Consider the following 18,420-nt stretch of genomic DNA (forward strand, 5'->3'; position numbering starts at 1 on the left):
GACAGGTGCTCCATGCAGTTACCCTTTTCCTTCAGAAGCTGTAGGAGTCATGACCCAAAGCTGAAGCTGTTCAAGGCAGACAGGAATTCAGCTTTACAAAAATAAAACTTGTTTTTCGTGCAGTCTTCTCGTATTAAATCAGAGTCCCATAACTGTCTGCCTGTAAGTACAGGTGGGGTCTATATGGCAGCACAGGGCGCTGAAGGTGGAATTTAAAACATTGACCTTTAACCTTCTGCTGTGAAGACTGGTTTTTGCTGACAGTTTGGATCCAGGTGGATGTGACCAAGAAAGCGCAGGTAGACTAAAAACACTGCAAATAAAAAAACAGCAGTGTACTGATTCAGTGTAGTCTGCAGTTATCACAGCGAGGAGTCTCAGCATCCGTGAGTTATGCTTTACTATTATCCATCCCAGACTTCTACAAACTCGAGACCAAATAAACGCAGTCTGGTCAGCTTCAGCAAACATCAGCATAAATCCTATTTTTATGGCAGGAAACGTCCAGCTGGCCGTCACTCAGTCAGAACACCGTCAGCAGAGCTCGTCGTCACAGACGTGAACCTTCAGGTTTGAGCTGGAGCTCAGATCAAAGATCCACTTTCAGCAGAGCCACTGTGCCCTCTGAGGAAATGCTTATACCCAAGTGTCTGAACCCACAGAGGAAAGTCACTCACGTTTACAGAGGAGAACAGTACTCCACACATCACATGACTTTGTTCATACAGCAGACAGCGACCAAAGTCAAATGTAAAATTACATCAGTAAATAATAAAAACAGAAAACATGCACTGGGAGAAATGACACAGTAAATCAAATCAATGTAGATTAGATTAGATTAGATAGAACTTTATTAATCCCTCGGGTGGGTTCCTCTGGGAAATTCGATTTCCAAAAAAGCACAGCACCGACAGAAGTTACAGAATATTATATATATATATATATATATATATATATATATATATATATATATATATATATATATATACACACACACATATATATAAATACAGAGACAATATAAATAAAATATACGAAGGGGATAAATAGAATAAATAGGAATAAAAATAAAAATACAAGTGAATTGCACATTTCAAGTATTGAGTCTATTGCATCGTTGACTATTTACAAAAGTATTGCACAAAAGGTATTGCACAGTGAGGTGAAGAGGCACTACAGCTTAGTTGTTCCCCCTCCTTTGTCCTCCTGTTTCCCCTCCCTCTCCCCTCCAGAGAGGAGTTAAACAGTCTGATGGCGTGTGGGACAAAGGAGTTTTTAAGTCTGTTAGTTCTTGTCTTTGTAAAGCTGGAACGAAACAAAAAACGTGTTTTATGGAATAAAATATTTATAAGATATATTGTGAATAAACCCTGCGGTGAACTCAGGAGTCAGCACTGCTGTGTTTCTTTATAAAAATAAAAATCTCGGTTTTTATGAGCTGTAAAGTTATTCACCAGCATGTTTTAGTCGTTGATTGATTTCATTTTTATTGCACCAACATGTATTTGCATGTGTTTGCTGCATTTTTTAAATCTTTTTTTTTCTTACCTTGAATTTCATTTTTATCCGGATTCTACTGATCTCTATATTCTATTATATTTCAAATGTCTTGTGTGGGCTAAAAAACATTTTAGCTCAACGCTTTTTTGTGGAGAAGCGGGACAACTACAAGTCCCACAATGCCCTCCGCACTGTGACGTGACACGGAGAGGAGGAGCGTGCATATCGTTTGTGCCTATATTTTATTTAGCGGTTTATTTATTTATTTATTTATTTTATTTTCCGTCGCTGTCCGAGGCTGAAGCAGCGCGAGCTCTGCGGTCACCTGCATGATGTCATCAATGCGGGGTTAAACGTGCCGCGAGCCACCGGCCGATTCGCGACACTGAACCGAATCACGCGCAGCACCGCAGCCTCGCGCCACACAATAGAGTCGCAGAACAATAGCCGCGCGCGGCGCTGCTTTTCCAGCCTACGACGGCGAACGGGCCTAGTTCGTGCGGAGGAGTATCACCGGGAACGCGTTGAAAGCGCCGCGCTGCGGCGAGAACGGGCCGTTGTGTGTATTTTGGAGCCCCTCGGGAGGAAGAGCCGCGGAGCACGCGGAACGCGCTGCGGGGGGAGAGCGAGGCGGATCGAGTGCAGAGAGAGAGGCGGACAGAGAGGGGAGTGAATGGGCACGACTGCGCCCTCCGCCTCACCGATATCCATCCGTTCTCTACCGACACAGTTAGACCACCGCGGTCCTTCAGGCAGGCCAGCCTGGAGAACCGGAGCCAGCGGCAGCCAGCGGGATGGCATGCGCATGAAGCAGCGGCGGGCGAAGAAACAAGGAAGCGGACGGCTAGCTGCGCTCAGCACGGGCTAACGTGGGCTGATTGTTGGCGGATACCGATTCTAATGAGCGACCCAGGAGCATGCGAGCTGATTCAGAGAGGTGAGCGGGGAAGGGTTCGTGAGGGTCGGGTTTGTTCACCTACACCTGCCCGGCAGCTAGCTGCGGAGCGGGGACAGCGTGAAAGAGGAAGCTGCTGCAGGGGGCGGACGGGCTGCTAGCGTGCTAGCCTGTTAGCACGCCTAACGTTAATGTTTTAGGAGAGGCTGGGGAAGGGAAGGGGGGCTGCCCTCCTACATGTGATATTAGGTAATTAACAGGGCAGACGGTGTGTACAGGTGTGTTGTCCGGGCAGGTATGCCCAGGCTGGCTGTAGGTGACTGTGACGGGATAGCTGCTAGCTGTTAGCGGTTAGTCTCCAAACGGTGCCAGATGCGCATCTTCATTATTATTGCTGTTAGCTGCTGTTAGCTACAGCCAGCCTCTGTTTCCGTCACATGTTTAATGAGAAAATCGCGTTTCAGGTGATGTTCTCATACAGGTGTTTCTGTGGGCTCGTGCTGGCCTGGAAGGAGGAAGCTGGTGAAAACGATCCTGGGATGTTAGCTTCACACAGGAAGCAGGATTGCTTCACCCTCTCCGTTTTCATTCTTTAATGTCAGGAATATTATTCCCTTGATTACTGACAGGCACTGTGAGACTACAGCAGCCGCAAGAATACCCAGAAAATACAATAAATATTATAAGTAACGTGAAAGAAACAGAGTGAAGCTTCAGAGCATGCTCAGCAGCCTGTACAACCAAAACACCTGGATTTAAAAACACCTGGATTTGGACCAGATAATGAAGCAGATCCGGTCTGTTAGTGATTTCAGTATGTCGAGGTCCACCTAACAGGTTTAAATAATAATGTAGAATCTTTAAGCATGTGGCTGCTCTGCAGAGGACTGCTTGCTGTTTTTGGTTCTTTGACTTTGCATCTTTTTTGGAATAACACTGTGTCCCTGTTGGATTTATGCAACTGTAAACCTGCAAAGATGCACTGATACGGCTTTACACTCTCCCCCTCAAACTCCAGGAAGTTCTTGTCTCACTGGAACAAAATAAAGTGTCTGCAGGTGAGCTGCTGTGCACTCGCCTTTGCCTGATGGGAAAGCAGGTGCAGCAGATTTATATAAAACCGGTTTTGTCGAGTCCTTTCACTGCTCATACCGAGGCCGCTCACCATCAGCTTTGAGGGGGACTCTAGTGTCTGATTAGAGTTGTTGTGAGGAGCGTGTTCTTGGTCTCGCCGCAGTGAACTTTGAACTCTGACTCTAGAAAGTTTTATAGTTTTTACCAACAAACTGAACAGTTTGAAGTCGAGGATGAAGAGAACATAGCCTGAGACTTCCAGATGTTTACAGCTTAACACACACTCCAGTCCACAGGAAGTGGCCTCGGCACTGCTGACACAAGTGCGTGCAGCAGACCCTGAACTGATCATCGTTTACACAGAGGAAGCTTTTTGAAAGTAATTATCAGTTAGAGCAAATGTGTGTTTTAATGCTCTGCAGCCACTTTTTGTATGAATGGGTTTATACAATAAAATATCAAATTAATGTCACTTTAACAAAGTGTAAAGCTGAAAAGTTGTTTTAAAAATAAAAGGTACAGAGATCAATCGCGTCTGTCCACACAGTGAACCGTTGTTAACATCGACCACATAAGTGATGATTAGTTAATCGAGCAGCGCCGCGAGGCTGCTGCGAACAGCATGTCAGCTGCATGTTGGTGTTTTGGTTTTATTCTTACAAAATGTTTTTTGTGCCACGTGAGAAAAGGAAAAAACCCAACAACAGCCAACGGCTCCTTCTGGTTATCGATCAGCTGAACCTGATCAGTAGTCAGTATCAGTCAGGAGGAGAGGGAGGCGTGTTCTTCAGGTTTAAACTGCGTTGAATTGGCTCCGTAACCTGACGGGCGCCTTCTTACAGAGCGACTGTGATTGGCCGTTGAGGTCTGCCACTTCCCATCTGGCTGCTTCTGCTGCCATGTTTCGAGTCAGCTGGAGGGCCAACTCGTGTTTGGGTGGTGAAACTGCAGGGCGGTGTGGGCGGAGCACGCACATGCATAAATGGTGGCTGTGGTGGGCGGCTGCGCAGGCTGCGCCGCAGATTCAACACTGAGTGTGAGCTTTACCCCGTGCTGTGCGAAAGTCTTGAGTCACCCCTCATTAATCTGCTTCCGGGCAGCCAGACCTTGTTGTTCCTTCTAAAGCGCTCTTGAGCATTAGTCGCCCAGTTTCTGAAGTTGTTCTGTGGACACTGACTGCTTTTTCACTCCAGTCCTCATACCTGACAGTTTCCTGTGAAGCACGGTGGAAGTTCTGTCATGGGTTGAGCTCATTTCCAGCGTGAGACGCTGCCAGTCCAGGGAGAGCACACCTGGATGGGCCTCGTCAGAGCCCGGACCTGCAGTGTGAGGTCATCCTGACAGAACACAGGCAGAAACATCCAAAAACTAATAAACATTCAAATACTGAAAACTCAGAGGGTGTTTTAAACCAGTCGTATTCAAATCACCAGTTAATTACATGACTTTCTGGGTCCTTATGATATGAAAAATGTTTTTCCTTTTGTTGAACCTCAGACGAGTTTCTGCTGATTGAATTTTCATTTTGTGAGACGCACATTCTGCTCCAGCCGTTTAAACGTCTTCAACAACACGTACGACGACTTCAGTCCACCTGTAACGTTTCAGGAATAAAACTAAGTGTTTGTTGGATTTAAAAAAGCGTCGTGATGAGTCCAGATGTTTGATCAGCACATTATTGGTGTGATGATGTCATTAAAAGGCTCGGACAGCACAAACATAGTTCAGAGGTCCAGTTCAGGTGAAGCTAGCAGACAGCCTGTCAGTCAAAGAGACCACGCCCCTAATAATGCAAACTTTCAGCCTTAATACGACTGAAACAGGTGTTGTGAGGGGTTTATCTACATGCTGTAAACGTCTTTACCTCCACAGGGATCGTCTGCTGCTGTCCCACATGCTCATATCTCTGTCCTCTCGCTCTCTCTGGTTCCAGCTGACTTGTTCGGTGATGTCGGGCAGTAAGGCGCTGGGCGGGGGGGCCGGCGGTGGGGCGAGGCGCAGGCGGACGCGGTGCCGGCGCTGCCAGGCCTGCATGAGGACGGAGTGCGGCGAGTGTCACTTCTGCAAGGACATGAAGAAGTTTGGCGGACCCGGCCGCATGAAGCAGTCCTGCCTCCTGAGACAGTGCACGGCGGTGAGACGCACACACGACACGACAGCAGACGCCGAGACTGTAACCTGAACATGAACCACACTGGCCTTAAAATGAACTGAGGTTAAAAATACATTACAGATCCTCATTGTTAGACTCTACACAGCAGCTTTGCATGATTCGGTTCAGAATCAGTCTTCTTTGTCTGACCTACATCCCTCGGAAAGCTCTTACACAGAGCTCTTGTTTAACCCTGACAGTGTTTGTGTAATATTCACAGCGAAGTGGACATGCTTCTGTCACACGGTCGCCGTTGGCTGATGTTTGCTGCGTGCCGTCTTGCAAAAACCTGCCGAGAAAGCAGGAATGTGTGTGGCTCGCAGACTGAAGGGTGACCTGTGCTTTTAGCTTTGGATCATCCAGCCCAAACATGTCAGTAACGCGTGACCTACGCAAACCAGCAGGAGACACGTCAAATCTCGCAGGGCTCGCTCAGCGGTCCTCGCCACTGCTGGCACACCGGCCAGCGAGAAAGCCCCTCCCACAGACTGTCAGATCAGGTTCAGTTCGTCTGCAGGTACGCCTCCGCGGTCGGACCTCAGGCTCTGTACACTCAGGTATCTCTGTGGCTTCAACTGATAAGAAGCAATGATTGATGAATATTATGCCCTTTGACCTCTGAAGCCTTCAGCTGGAGTCAAACCCAGCTCAGCGGTTTGCTTTCAGGACAAAGTGTCAGAAGCATGTGACTGAGCAGATCACGGAGGCGTGTTAGCTGCAGCGTACATGCAGCGCTCCATCATCCACAAACATTCAGCTCAAAAACCACACTGCACTTATTTATGCTCAGATCTGCAGTCTGAGTGAAACAGGTTTCCATGTCAACACGGTCCTCCATTACACCTGCTGCTGTCCCTGACGGCAGGAACGCGACCCATGCACAGGTGTGTGCGTGCTGAAGATGTGCTGTATTCTTCTTTCTGTGTGTCGATTCTTCAAATGGCATCAACCAAGAGCCCAGCGGGCGACGATGCTGGGTTTCCGTGGCAACCAGTGATGGTTGCTGGCACTGTGAGCGAGAGCGAGTTGGCTTTGATCCATTGCCATTTCACAGAGCTGCTTAAAACACACACACAGTGAGACGGTCTACGGCTCACATGATGGAGATTTATTTATCTGTTGTTGGAGCTTTGTGTGGAGGAGGAGGGTGGTGCAGGTTAGGATGATGCTCCTTGCTTTGCTCCCTCAGCAGGAGCAGAGACGCCCCCTGGTGTCTGCTGAGAGGATGAGGAGCACCAGCTGCAGGTGTTCTGAGTGCTGCTGCCTCACTGAGGTCGAGCAGTGACCTGGCGACCTGCAGCTCATCGCCTCTTTAAGTCATTGCGAGCCGTTTGAGGCCTCAGACCGCAGGTTTGGGTCTGCGCGGGTGTTGGGGGGTCGACCACCCTCAGTGGGTTCGATGTGTGAATCTGGTGTTTCTGAGTACATGAAACACGAAAATAAAACCGGATCATGCGTCTGTGCTGTTGACCTTTTGGTGACCTGCTCGACTTTTAAAAGGTTGATGGGTGCATGATCATGTTTTTAAAAACGCAAAATGCAGCCAAGCGTCACTGCTCGACTAACGAGGCGAGATTGTAGAAACACACTCGGCTTCTGTTTGGATGACAACAGCACAGGTTACAGACCCAAACACAGCAGAGCTCCACGATTCTGCGCTCGGATCAATAACCGCACAGTGTTGGATGCCAGAGCAGCCAGGTGAACGCCGAGGGGAACGGCCCACCTGCAGGATGTGCAGGAGAAGAAGTCTTGATCGATCGATCAGATCCCGACTGAGCCCTGAGCAGGTCGGGAGGGTCCTAAAGTCACAGGAAGGAGTCCGCCCCTCACCTGTGGGCCTGATCGACCTGCTCTGAGATCCAGATGTTTCTCTGAGAGATGTTCAGTCCTACTGTTTGATTAGGAAGCAGGAGTAGACATTAGCGCTCTAAAGGTTTCAGCTTTGTGTGGTTCATTCAGGTACTCTCCTCCCACAACATCTGCATCCACGTCTTTAACTGTCAGCACGTTTCCGTTTTTACCCCCCTGTACACGTCTCACCTGTCTGTCTCACCTGTCTGTAGCCGGTGTTGCCTCACACAGCCGTGTGCTTTGCGTGTGGAGAGGCGGGGAAGGAGGACACGGTGGACTCAGAGGACGAGAAGTTCAGCCTCTCGCTGATGGAGTGCACCATCTGCAACGAGATCATCCACCCCAGCTGCCTCAAGGTCAGTTTGCCTGGAAAGGGCTTTTATTTTGAAATGCCGGTTTGTTTCCTGTGAATGAAAGTTTAATGATGCTGAGGAAAAAGTGGGTCGATGCAGCAGAGCTCTCAGAGCTGTGAACGAGGACGGAGATCTGTGCTCAACACAGAGACGGACTCGGATCCAGATGTTTGGCACTCAGGCTGCACATCATCAGCGTGCAAACACGCAGCATGCTGCTGGAGTGCAGACACGGGGCTTCATTCCGGCTTCTTACTGTCCTGAAAACAAAAACCTGGAAACGATCGCTCCTCATTTTATCTTTTGGTTTCACTCTGCTCGCCCTCTGTGGCTGCTGTGCGGGCCTGAGATTGATGGCCTTTCATCTGTGTGCGCGGCAGCATTAATCCACACTAAAAACCAAACAGAGGTGCTCCTCCTTGGTTTCAGGGAGCTGCTGTCACACACTTCCTGACTCAGAGCAAGTCCACTGAAAGCAGCAGTGACTCAGCAAAGTTTAATCTGTGTAACCTTGTAAGTTTTCAGCAGCTGCACACTGGTCACATGATCAGGTTAAATACATTCAAATAGCAAGCTAACGTTCCTTGGCTCGACCAGGACGTGAGTAACACGTGGCGCTCATAAATGTGCCTATAACAGTGTAATTCCAAAAACTCATTAAATGAATGATCAATAATCTGTCAGAGCCACCGACATCTTAAATGTCACATGACGGTGTCTGACGGCCACAGACAGGGAAACGCTCCGGGCGGATCTGGTCCACACGGGGTACGGTCTGAATTTGTATTTGGCCGACCAAGTTTGTCCAGCAGCAGCCACCGTAGCTCTGGTTACGCTGGAATTGGGAGAAGGAAAACAGACCTCAGCTCTCTGAGTCGGCTGACGTGGTGAAAAATTAGTTGCTGTAACTTCAAACTGAGAATATTTCCTCGCAGCGGCTCCATCACATGACCCGCAGTCGTGTCGAGCTGCTAGCATCTCCTCCTCTGCAGTCACTCGCTGCTCTTCCTGATGTTTCCAGATGTGCTGATGTGTGCTGCCTTTTGTCCTCAGATGGGCAAAGCTGAAGGAATCATCAACGACGAGATCCCGAACTGCTGGGAGTGTCCGAAGTGCCACAAGGAGGGCAAAACCAGTAAGGTGAGAGTGGGACCAGTACAGGGGACCGGTTCGGGGCAGTGGTGCGCTCGGATAGACTGAACCCTGCTTCTGTTTGTGTGCAGGACCAGGCGGACGGCTCGGGCAAACGCAGGCTGGATAATGGTGAGGTGGGCCGGTGGAAGCTCACCGATGACCCGCCTCCTAAAAAGAAAGCCCCACCCACCTCAGAGGAGGGCGGGCACAAGAGGAAAAAGGAGAAGGAGCTGCCTGCGGACAGCGGGCCCAAGAAGAAGGTGACCTTAAAGTCAGATTGAACGAGTCACAGAGTTGATTATAGATTATTGATCGGTGTTTAATGTGCTCAGATTTAAGACTGGAGGAGGAGCCAGTTCACAGCTCCCTCTCCAAACCGCTGTTAATGACACTAATGATGTTATCGATCTGCTTCCTGTTTGTTCCTCAGATGAAAGGAGGCCACGAAAAACGCCTGAAAAAGGTAAGACGTCCACCGCTAACCCACGTGATGTCCTCGAGCTCGGTTACCGCCCGCTTTCTCTGACATGTCGTCTTTTCTCTCGTCAGAAACCCAAACAGGAGGCGGCGGAGTCCAATGGCCCCTCCTCCTCTGGGGGCGGAGCCTCAGGGGTGCAGGGTTCCTCCACGTCATCTTCCTCGCAGCCCGGAGGAGGCGGTGGTGTGGGCGGGACGTCGAGCGCCGACCAGCGTTCCCATCACAGAGAGAAACTGGAACGATTCAAGAGGATGTGCATGCTGGAGCGCCGGCCCTCCTCGTCCTCGTCCTCGTCCTCCAGCTCAGAGTCTGACTCGGAGTCTGACTCCGACGACTCCCTGAGGGGGGAGCAGGGGAGAGTGTCTTCCCCGTCATCGTCCTCGCCAGCCCCACCCCCTCCCGTCGTCTACAGCAACAGCAGCGGCAGTCGTGCGGAGCGGGAGAGAAGGGAGAGGGAGCGGCGTCTGGCCGAGCTCGGCTTCAGTGCCAGCGAGGAGTCGGAGGGGGAGGGAGGGAGGGGCGAGGAGGACGAGCGGGAGGACGAGCAGGCCGGGGGAGACAAGTCCCGTCGGAGAGGGGAGGCGGGGCTGTCCCAGAGGGGACGCAAAGGTGGGCTGATGGATGTAGAGGATGACGACACGCCCACTTTGGACAGGACCAGGAAAAACTCCGCCTCCCTGCCCCCGCCCTCACCGTTGTCCTCCAGTCAGATGGCTCCGTCCTCGCAGCATGACAGCTTCACCGGGAAGCAGCGCAGCAACGGGCAGGAGGCGCGCAACGGCCGGACACGTGGAGGCACGGGGGGAGGAGGGGGCGGGGAGAAGGAGAACGCGAGCGGAGCTCTGACCAATCACAGACACGGCGGGGGCGGAGCGGGTGGGACCAAAGGTAGCGGCAACCGTGGCAACAAGATCCGAAACAACAAGAACCAGACGTCTAGAAACAGCACCTCCTCCTCCTCCTCAATCCCCACCTCCAACGGCGGGGGGGGCGGGGCCAGCGGACTCATGATGTCAGCCATGGCGGCGTCGCCTTGCTCGCAGCCGTCCCGCCTCGGCCCTCGCTCTCAGATGATGAAGCGCAGCCCGCCGGCCGTACCCTCGCCTCCCCGCCCCGTGCAGATGGAGAGGCACCTGGTGCGTCCCCCGCCGGCGTGCCCCGAGCCCAGCTGCCTGCCGCTGGACTCTGGCACCGCCCACATCATGACACGGGACGTGTGGCTGCGAGTCTTCACCTTCCTGAGTCACAGAGAGCTCTGCGTCTGCATGAGGGTCTGCCGCACCTGGAGCCGCTGGTCAGTCGCTGTGAGGTCACGGGTGCGAGGGGGCGGGGTCTCGTACGATGGCCTATCAGAGTCGCTGTAGCTTTGGCTGAAGAGCCGAGCACGCCCCTTCTGCTGATTGGTTTTAATAATTATGAGGCTTCTGCAGGTCCTCAAAGGGTTAAAAAACTAATAACAATAAAATAAACGCTGTAAGAATAAGAAGCGTCCGACGAGTCGGGCAAACCGTCAAGACGACAGCGTGTTAGCCGACCCAGCAGGAGGTATGTCGGCGCCTCGACCTCCGCCTTTGTTGCAGCATTCGTGTCGCATACTCACTATGTCATGGGACCCTCGGCCGTGTTGCTATGACGACAGCCACACACATTAGGTGGTAGGGAGGGTTTTAATCATCGATTCATCGATTAAAATGATTCTGGATAACGTGATATCGATTCATTAAAATCCTGAATCGATTTTTTAATATAAATTTATTTTGCCCGAAACGCCAGAATCTCAGGTTAAACCTCACAAAACTTCAACAACCACCAAAGATGAAAACAGTAACTGAGAGCAGGAACAGGCTTCTGCACAGAGACGTGAACACAAAGCTCGACCCGCCGACGCATCAGGATCAGCGAGCTGTGACTTTCTCAGCGACGGCACGGACACGGTCGGGGCTGAAAGCCGACAGCTCGCCGACTCTGTCGGCGGGTCGAGCTTTGTGTTCACGCCCTTTTTGTGCTGATTCTGAAGCTGTTAGTTTGATCTCTCTCCAAACAACATTGATCCAAACTACGCTTCACATAAACATCGTCATGGATTCACTTCGTTTTTGATCGACTGCAGAATATTTTTATAAAATCCCAGAACAGGAAAATCTGCTTCATGTTTTTCTGTTTTATCTTCAGCTGCTGTGACACAAAGGCCTCTGCTGTGACGCTCACAGATACAAAAATATGTAAATGTACTGATCTGAATTATATTTCTGACTGTCTGAGGCAAAATTTCCCAGATTTAAATCGAATTGAATCGAATCGATTCTAGAAATCGGTGACGATACCCAGCCCTAGTACTCCAGTAGGGGGGCTACAGTTGCACTTTTACGAGACAAAAGTGGACTCGCTTCGATCAGAGCTGGAGAACAGCGGTAGGTCCGAGTTCATCCTGTCTGGTTTGGATTTCCAAGTCGATGCGTCTCGCTGTACACGTGACCTGTGCTTCTGCATCGTAGCTTACGCCATAAACGGAGCCCCGTTTGAATCCCACGCTGCAACCTTCCACCTAACCTGACGTGAGCCTCGCGGGTAACTACACGTTGGGTCGACATATACCGCTGTATCTCTAGTGGCGTGGAAGGCTGCGGTGCGGGGACTAAAGGAGTTTGCTGACCTCAGTGTAACCCCCACGGTCGTCAGCCCTGCGGACTAAAGCTGTGGTCTCTCCCTCCCCCAGGTGCTGCGATAAGAGGCTGTGGACTCAGATCGACCTGAGCCGGCAGCGCTCCATCACCCCCCCCATGCTGAGCGGCATCATCCGCCGGCAGCCCGTCTCCCTCAACCTGGGCTACACCAACATCTCCAAGAAACAGCTGATGTGGCTCATCAACCGCCTGCAAGGTGACGGTGCCGCCACCTCCACCCGCTGCACACACACACACACACACACACACACATTACCCCCACTCGCAACACGAAGACTGAAGCGCGAGGGGAACTTGAATTATAAAAACGCTTTGATTCTGATAACTGCTGTGGATCCCCGTCTGACCGAATCAACTTCGTATTCATGTGCTCACGCTGTGGGGCGGCAGATGGAGCCGAATCTGAAGGCTTGTTTTCAAGGCCTCGCACAGGTGTAGCTCGCCTGCCCACACCCTGCTATAAGTTGCCGTGGTTTTCATTTTTTCACCTGATGGTGTAAGGCTTATTGGCCAAACCAGGTCACATGATACTCTTGAAACCTCCCACTGGAGCCGTTTCCCTCCTTCCTGTGAGGCAGCGAGTGGCTCCACCTCTCACCTGCGAGTCTCACCTGTGTCTTCTGTCCCGCTCAGGTCTGCTGGAGCTGAATGTGTCGGGCTGCCCGTGGGCGGCGGTCTCCGCTCTGTGTCAGGCCGTGTGCCCCTGCCTGAAGCTGCTGGACCTCAGCAGAGTTGAGGACCTCAAAGACTCTCACCTGAGAGAGCTGCTGGCGCCCCCACCTGATACCAGGACAGGTGAGACACCCACATCGGAACACCTCCGCCTGCACAAAGGCTCTGAGGTTATCACGTGTTTGATTCTCTGCTCTGATTGGGCCTGCAGCCCACGGGGAAACCAGAGCGGGGCGTTTCCAGAATGTGACAGAGCTGCGTTTGGCGGGTTTGGACCTGACGGACGCGTCGTCCCGCCTACTGATGCGTTACGTTCCTCACCTGGCCAAGTTGGACCTGAGCCACTGCGGGAACATCACCGACCAGACGGTGCACACGCTCACCTCCCACATCTCCCCCCTGAGAGAGAGCCTCACCCACATCAACCTGGCAGGTAAGCGACGCCTGAGCCTCACCGTTGTCCTGCTCCACCTGTGCCGCTGCTCCGCCTCACCCGTCTGTGTGTTTTCTAGGTTGTGTTAAGGTGACGGAGCAGTCCATCCCACTGCTGCGCCGCTGCACCTCCCTGCAGACGGTCGACCTGCGCTCCTGCTCGCTCCTCTCCTCTGAGACCGGACAGCTGCTCTCCTTCCCCTCCAATGCCACCACCACCTCCTCCTCATCTTCTTCCTCTGCTACCACCACCACCAGTGTCGCCGCTACATCCTCCTCCACGCCTGCCTCCTCCTCCTCCTGTCCTCCTGAAGACAGAACGCTGCTAAAGAACAGCTAAAGTCCGCCTTCATGTTATGTGACACTCAAGTCCAGGTGGCCTGTGAGCCCGGCCTCGCTCCTCATTACACTACAGACAGGTGAGGAGGAGGAGGAGGAGGAGTTGTGCAGCACTGCTCCTGACGCTGGAAGAGGAGGAGGGACGTATTTTGGGAAAAAGTTGTTGGTTATAGTTAAAAATAGAAACCCTGAGCATGTATATATTTGTTCTCTGTATAATTTGGGTGTGTGTATATATCTGTAGGTTACTGTAAATGACCCCTGACCTTTGAACCATCATCCCACACCTCCTTAAACTCCCCCATCTCCTTCCTTTCCGTCCTTCCACCCTGCGACCGATCATCACGCCGGTCAGCTGCTCGTCGAGCGAACTCGTCGAGCGAACTCGTCGAGCGAACGCGCCGCGCTCCGTCTGTGCAGGTCAAGCTTTCCCTCTGCTTCCTGTCTCACAGCATCGTCCGCCTTTTTCTCGTTTCTCACCTGAAGCGTCACTGACCTCACACTACACTTTCCATGTCCTCCTCTGCACAGACCACAAATGCATCGACCGTCAAAGTTCGTTCAGACTGACCTTTACTGAACTTGGTTTATTTAACGTGACGAACTCGTCACATCTCAGACGCTCGCGCTGCCAAGTGACTCAAATTCAGGCAAAAACCATCAATCGACTGTTTCTGGCACCTCTTGTGGTTTCTCTCTCCAAAAGTTTGCCGTGATTTGAGTAAAGACTTAAACATGCTCACAGCAGGTCATCGCTGATTTAGTTTCGTTTTCTCTGTTTGACCTCTGACCTCACCGATGACTCCCCTGTAAATACAAACAGCTGAGTGCGTATGAATCGATTAATTGCCCAAAAGATTAGAAAGAGTCACTGGAAAAACTTTAGTTTGGTTTGGTCCAGCACGCCGTCCACGACTCAGACGTCACCGTGACCGACCGACATCGGGAAGGAACCAGAGGGAAAATGGCGAGGGATGGATTTCTGCTGACGGGTCGCTCGTATTGGGTCGTTCACGTAGGCGAACCTCGAGTGTCGTTTTCGTAACACTGATTTCTTCTGCTGCTGCTCTGCAGCTTGCTTCAGGCAGCACAGACACGTTTTCTATTGTGGAGCCCATTTCTTTTAACGAGACCATGATGAATGTACTACAAACACCACGATGGAGCAGAGGTCCGTGTTCGCTGGGCTCAGTTTAACCTGCAGTCTGAGCAGGCTGTGGAAGCGTGTTCATAAAACACAAGTGACAGACCAAAAGACCGCCGCACCACCCGAGGGGACTCGATTTCAGACTCAAATCGTGCTGTCAGAGTCCCATCACCGGCCGAAACATTGGCGCCAACTTCCTGTTACTCCCGGCAGGTCCTCCAAGTTCCTAAACCGTGACGAAATCTTCTGCAGTCAAAACGGAGGCGTGGCTTCCCTTAGCGCGCAGGCGACCTCCGTCAGCTGACGACATAAGGACAGCCGTGTCTTAGCTGCTTTAAATGTACCGACGCGGTCCACAAGGGGCCGTCCTTCAGCTCCTAATATTTGATGGTCCGCTCCAAGACCTCATCTTAGGTCGCCCCGCAAACAACAGCTGTGGAAGAACGTGAAGGTGAAGCAGGGATCAGTGCTGATTTAAAAACCTCTCTGTAGCTCCGCCCGCTCAATCAGTCGCATGCCGTTGAGACTGGTGGGAGGCGGAGCAAGGCTAGTGGTCTCCCCACGCTTCCGGTGCTCGTGCCGAGCTAGGCTGCAAACTTCACATGCGGTACTATTAAAGCATCGCAGTCTTTGTTTCCTGTATCGCAGGTGACCTTTGGCCATGTGTGGGGTGTGTTCAGGTGTTCCTCCTCCCTCTGAGCGTGTGCGTGATCCGACTGATCACGCTGTTTGAAACTGAGCCTCAATCATCCCCCTTTGATTTTATACCCTGTGTCCATCACCTTCGATCAGCTTCCTCTGGTCAATCATCAGTTTTCTCAGGAGTATTTGTTGTCTTTGATTTTCTGTTTTCTATTTATTTTGTGCCACAGCAGCGCTTCCATCTGCTCCGATCGGAGACATTCCTGTTTTTGGCTGCTCGCGCTCCATTTGATCAGCTTCTGTCGTTGCATCGTTCAGATTACTTTGAGAAATACGAATCTGTTTGCTGAAGAAACCTATTTCTGCCAGGAAAAGAAAAACATGGATGAACAGTCCAAAATCGAGTTCGCGGAAGTACGTCTGGACTTGTTTTATAAATCGTGTGTGTGCGTGTGAGATCTTGCTTTTGTTTTAAGAATCTTAATTTAGCATAGACTTATTTTATCATATCCCTAATTTTTCTTGTGATTTGCCATCAGTTGATCTTGTTTCTTGTTGTGTTCTTGACTTGTCTCAGGTTATTTCTTAATTTTAGTCACTCTGTAGTTGCGACTGAGAAAATCAAGATGATGACTTTGGGTCTTAAGTTGTTTCATTCATGAAGCGTTTGTTTTCTTGGCTTAAATGGGCTTCGGTTGTTTCTTGTGGGCGTCAGTTATGAAAAAGCATTCAGTTGTATTTGAGCAAAGGTTTTTGTTTGTTTGTTTGTTTGTTTTTTTCCCCCGTGTTTCCATGGATAAAAGCAGGGAATTTCAATTATAAAGTCGCACAGATGTTTCATAAATCACGTCCAGATACTCAGCTGTAAATGTTGGGTTTATTTTTCTTAATGTATGTGAACTGCCTGAGTTTCCTTTGGGTGGAGGGTGGTGTTAAAAATGTTTGTTTTTTATTTTATTTTATTATAATGTTTGTATTTTAAGATGTACACGTCTGCGACACATCAAATGGTCGATCAAATCACAGCGGTTTTAATGACTAAAACTTACTTTTCAGGGTAGACTAGAGTAAATGGATTGCCTTGAACCAGCTGGCAAGTTGGTTAGCTGCAGTCAGTGCTGCTTTACCTCCGCTGCTCAAATATCACTCAAACTATTAAAACTAGTGGACAACAATGTCAAATTAGTGAAAACGTCCTCTAGCTAGCCCACATTAGCGACAATACCCTTTTTAATTTAGGGATTTATTGTTGGTAGTCAGCTAACACGCTAACACTAGCTCTTTAAGGATTAAAAATAAAAACTAAAGAATAATTGAGTAAAGTGCATGGAGCAAAATAGCTAATAATATAACGTTGGAACTTACATGAGAATCTAGACCGGAATATTAAAAACAGGGCAGGAAATAATTTGTCAAGTTAATTTATAACCGCTAAAGATAACAGAATTAGTTTTAGCTAGCTAAATTATTACAGTATAAACTAAAAAATACAAACATACTTTTTAAGGGAGATTTTTATTTATCAATAAGCTAACAAGCTAATTCTGTTTAATTTTAGCTTTGAAAGTTGTCAGGAAAATTCCAAAACAAGCAGGAAAAGGGTCTGATTTATCAGGCTAGCTGAAGGTAACTGCAAAGGCTGTAGAGGTTCAGGGTTGGCTGGCTAAGAAGACCCGATACTGTTAAAGTTTAAAAAAAAGAAAATGAGCGGGAAAATGGCTACGTTCTTTAGGCTAGCTCAGACGACCTAAAATACCCAGAGGTTTAGCTAACATTGATTCAGAACTTGGTCAGAAAAATAAACATGGAGGAAAAAATTAAACAGGTCTACAAGTTTGTTTGTTTGTTGTTCTTTTTGTTTTTTTTACATGATTACATTTTCAAGCTAATTGGTGTTAGCTTGTTGGTTTAGAATAAAGTGTTCACATATTTCTGGGGACATGATCATAACTGTTTACTGTCTGCTATTAGTCATTTTCTGCTGTTTGTTTTAAATATGTTAACCGTTACCCGTGTTCAATTCTTAGGAAAAAAATGCAGCGTCAGCACCTTCTGTTAGTTGGTATGAGTGAATATTGCAGCGCTGCAGCCGAGGTATCGCAGTGTTTCCTGCAGCAGTGCGTTGACTTTGGGCTGCTACCAGCTGTGAAATAAAAGTATTATGGGTAAATTTGAAATCGCCTGTGACGCCTTGTTGTGCCATAAACGCATCAGATCAACTGTCAGCATGTGAATGGGTCATTTTGTTTTTTTAATCTTTTATTTTTTTTCTATTTGTTGAGTTGTTTTCTTTTGTTTATTTGTTTTTTCCGTGGGGGTGGTGTGCTCTCTGCCGCTTCAGCTAGCAACAAATGAGGAGGTCAAATGTGATTGGACGATAATTGCTAAGTAATGGAAACTGTTTTCCAGTCGGACACCTGCGCTCTCCTCGGGATCTTAGTAAAAACTGAATCATGTGGTGTTTGATGTCTTTTTTTTGTTTTTGTTTTGTTTTTTTAAAGATGCACTGGATCATCATCTTCATCCTCACCTTTTGCCAAATGTAGTTTTTGTTGTGAAAAGGGGCATTTTATCCTGTTTTCCCTCTGTTGGGTTCTTTTTATACTTTGTCCATGACTCTTCCATTGTGTTGATGTTTTAAAAAAAGAAAAAAAAAAAGAGGAAGATGTTGGAACAAACGGTAAATAGACACAAAAAGACCAACTCCAGGCAGCTACGTATGAGTGACTACTGTAAAATGACTAATAAAGAAGCAATGGGTTTGTTTTTCAGCTGCGTGTCTTTATTCAGCTCGACGTGTTTCATTCAGACAGACCTGCGTCACTTCACCTGCGCTCACCTGGCCGTGGCCTCTCTCCTCTAATTATATATTTAAAACATCTAATTATGAAGCACTTTTCTCAAAGTCCTAAAACAGATCAACACGGAGTCAGACACACAATCATAAATGTGTCAATATGAATGTCTGCAGCTGTTTTTAGTAAAAACCTCTGAATCAAAGTCGAGGAGTGACACCCAGCCTCTCTCTCTCTCATATATATATATATATATATATATAATTTAA

General features: G+C 49.2%; 1 protein-coding gene across 1 annotated transcript; it reads left to right on the plus strand.

Annotated features, from left to right (window-relative positions):
- Positions 1-1,755: 1,755 nt before the first annotated feature.
- On the plus strand, positions 1,756-18,127 carry fbxl19 (F-box and leucine rich repeat protein 19). The gene is made up of 11 exons (XM_012920576.4): positions 1,756-2,437; positions 5,403-5,603; positions 7,688-7,831; positions 8,882-8,968; positions 9,052-9,222; positions 9,393-9,425; positions 9,512-10,734; positions 12,157-12,320; positions 12,758-12,919; positions 13,008-13,229; positions 13,309-18,127. Exons 2-11 carry the CDS (start codon positions 5,418-5,420, stop codon positions 13,566-13,568), a joined length of 2,652 nt encoding a protein of 883 aa, XP_012776030.4. The 5' UTR covers positions 1,756-2,437; positions 5,403-5,417; the 3' UTR covers positions 13,569-18,127.
- Positions 18,128-18,420: the final 293 nt, after the last annotated feature.

The sequence above is a fragment of the Maylandia zebra genome, linkage group LG4, assembly GCF_041146795.1.
Source record: "Maylandia zebra isolate NMK-2024a linkage group LG4, Mzebra_GT3a, whole genome shotgun sequence".
Taxonomy (NCBI): Eukaryota; Metazoa; Chordata; class Actinopteri; order Cichliformes; family Cichlidae; genus Maylandia; species Maylandia zebra.

Bases quoted from the DNA above. Each gene is read 5' to 3' on its own strand.
- fbxl19 (XM_012920576.4), top strand. From the start codon at position 5,418: ATGTCGGGCAGTAAGGCGCTGGGCGGGGGGGCCGGCGGTGGGGCGAGG. The intron at 7,832-8,881 runs GTCAGTTTGCCT...TTTTGTCCTCAG, and splicing joins TCCACCCCAGCTGCCTCAAG to ATGGGCAAAGCTGAAGGAAT. The intron at 9,223-9,392 runs GTGACCTTAAAG...TTTGTTCCTCAG, and splicing joins ACAGCGGGCCCAAGAAGAAG to ATGAAAGGAGGCCACGAAAA.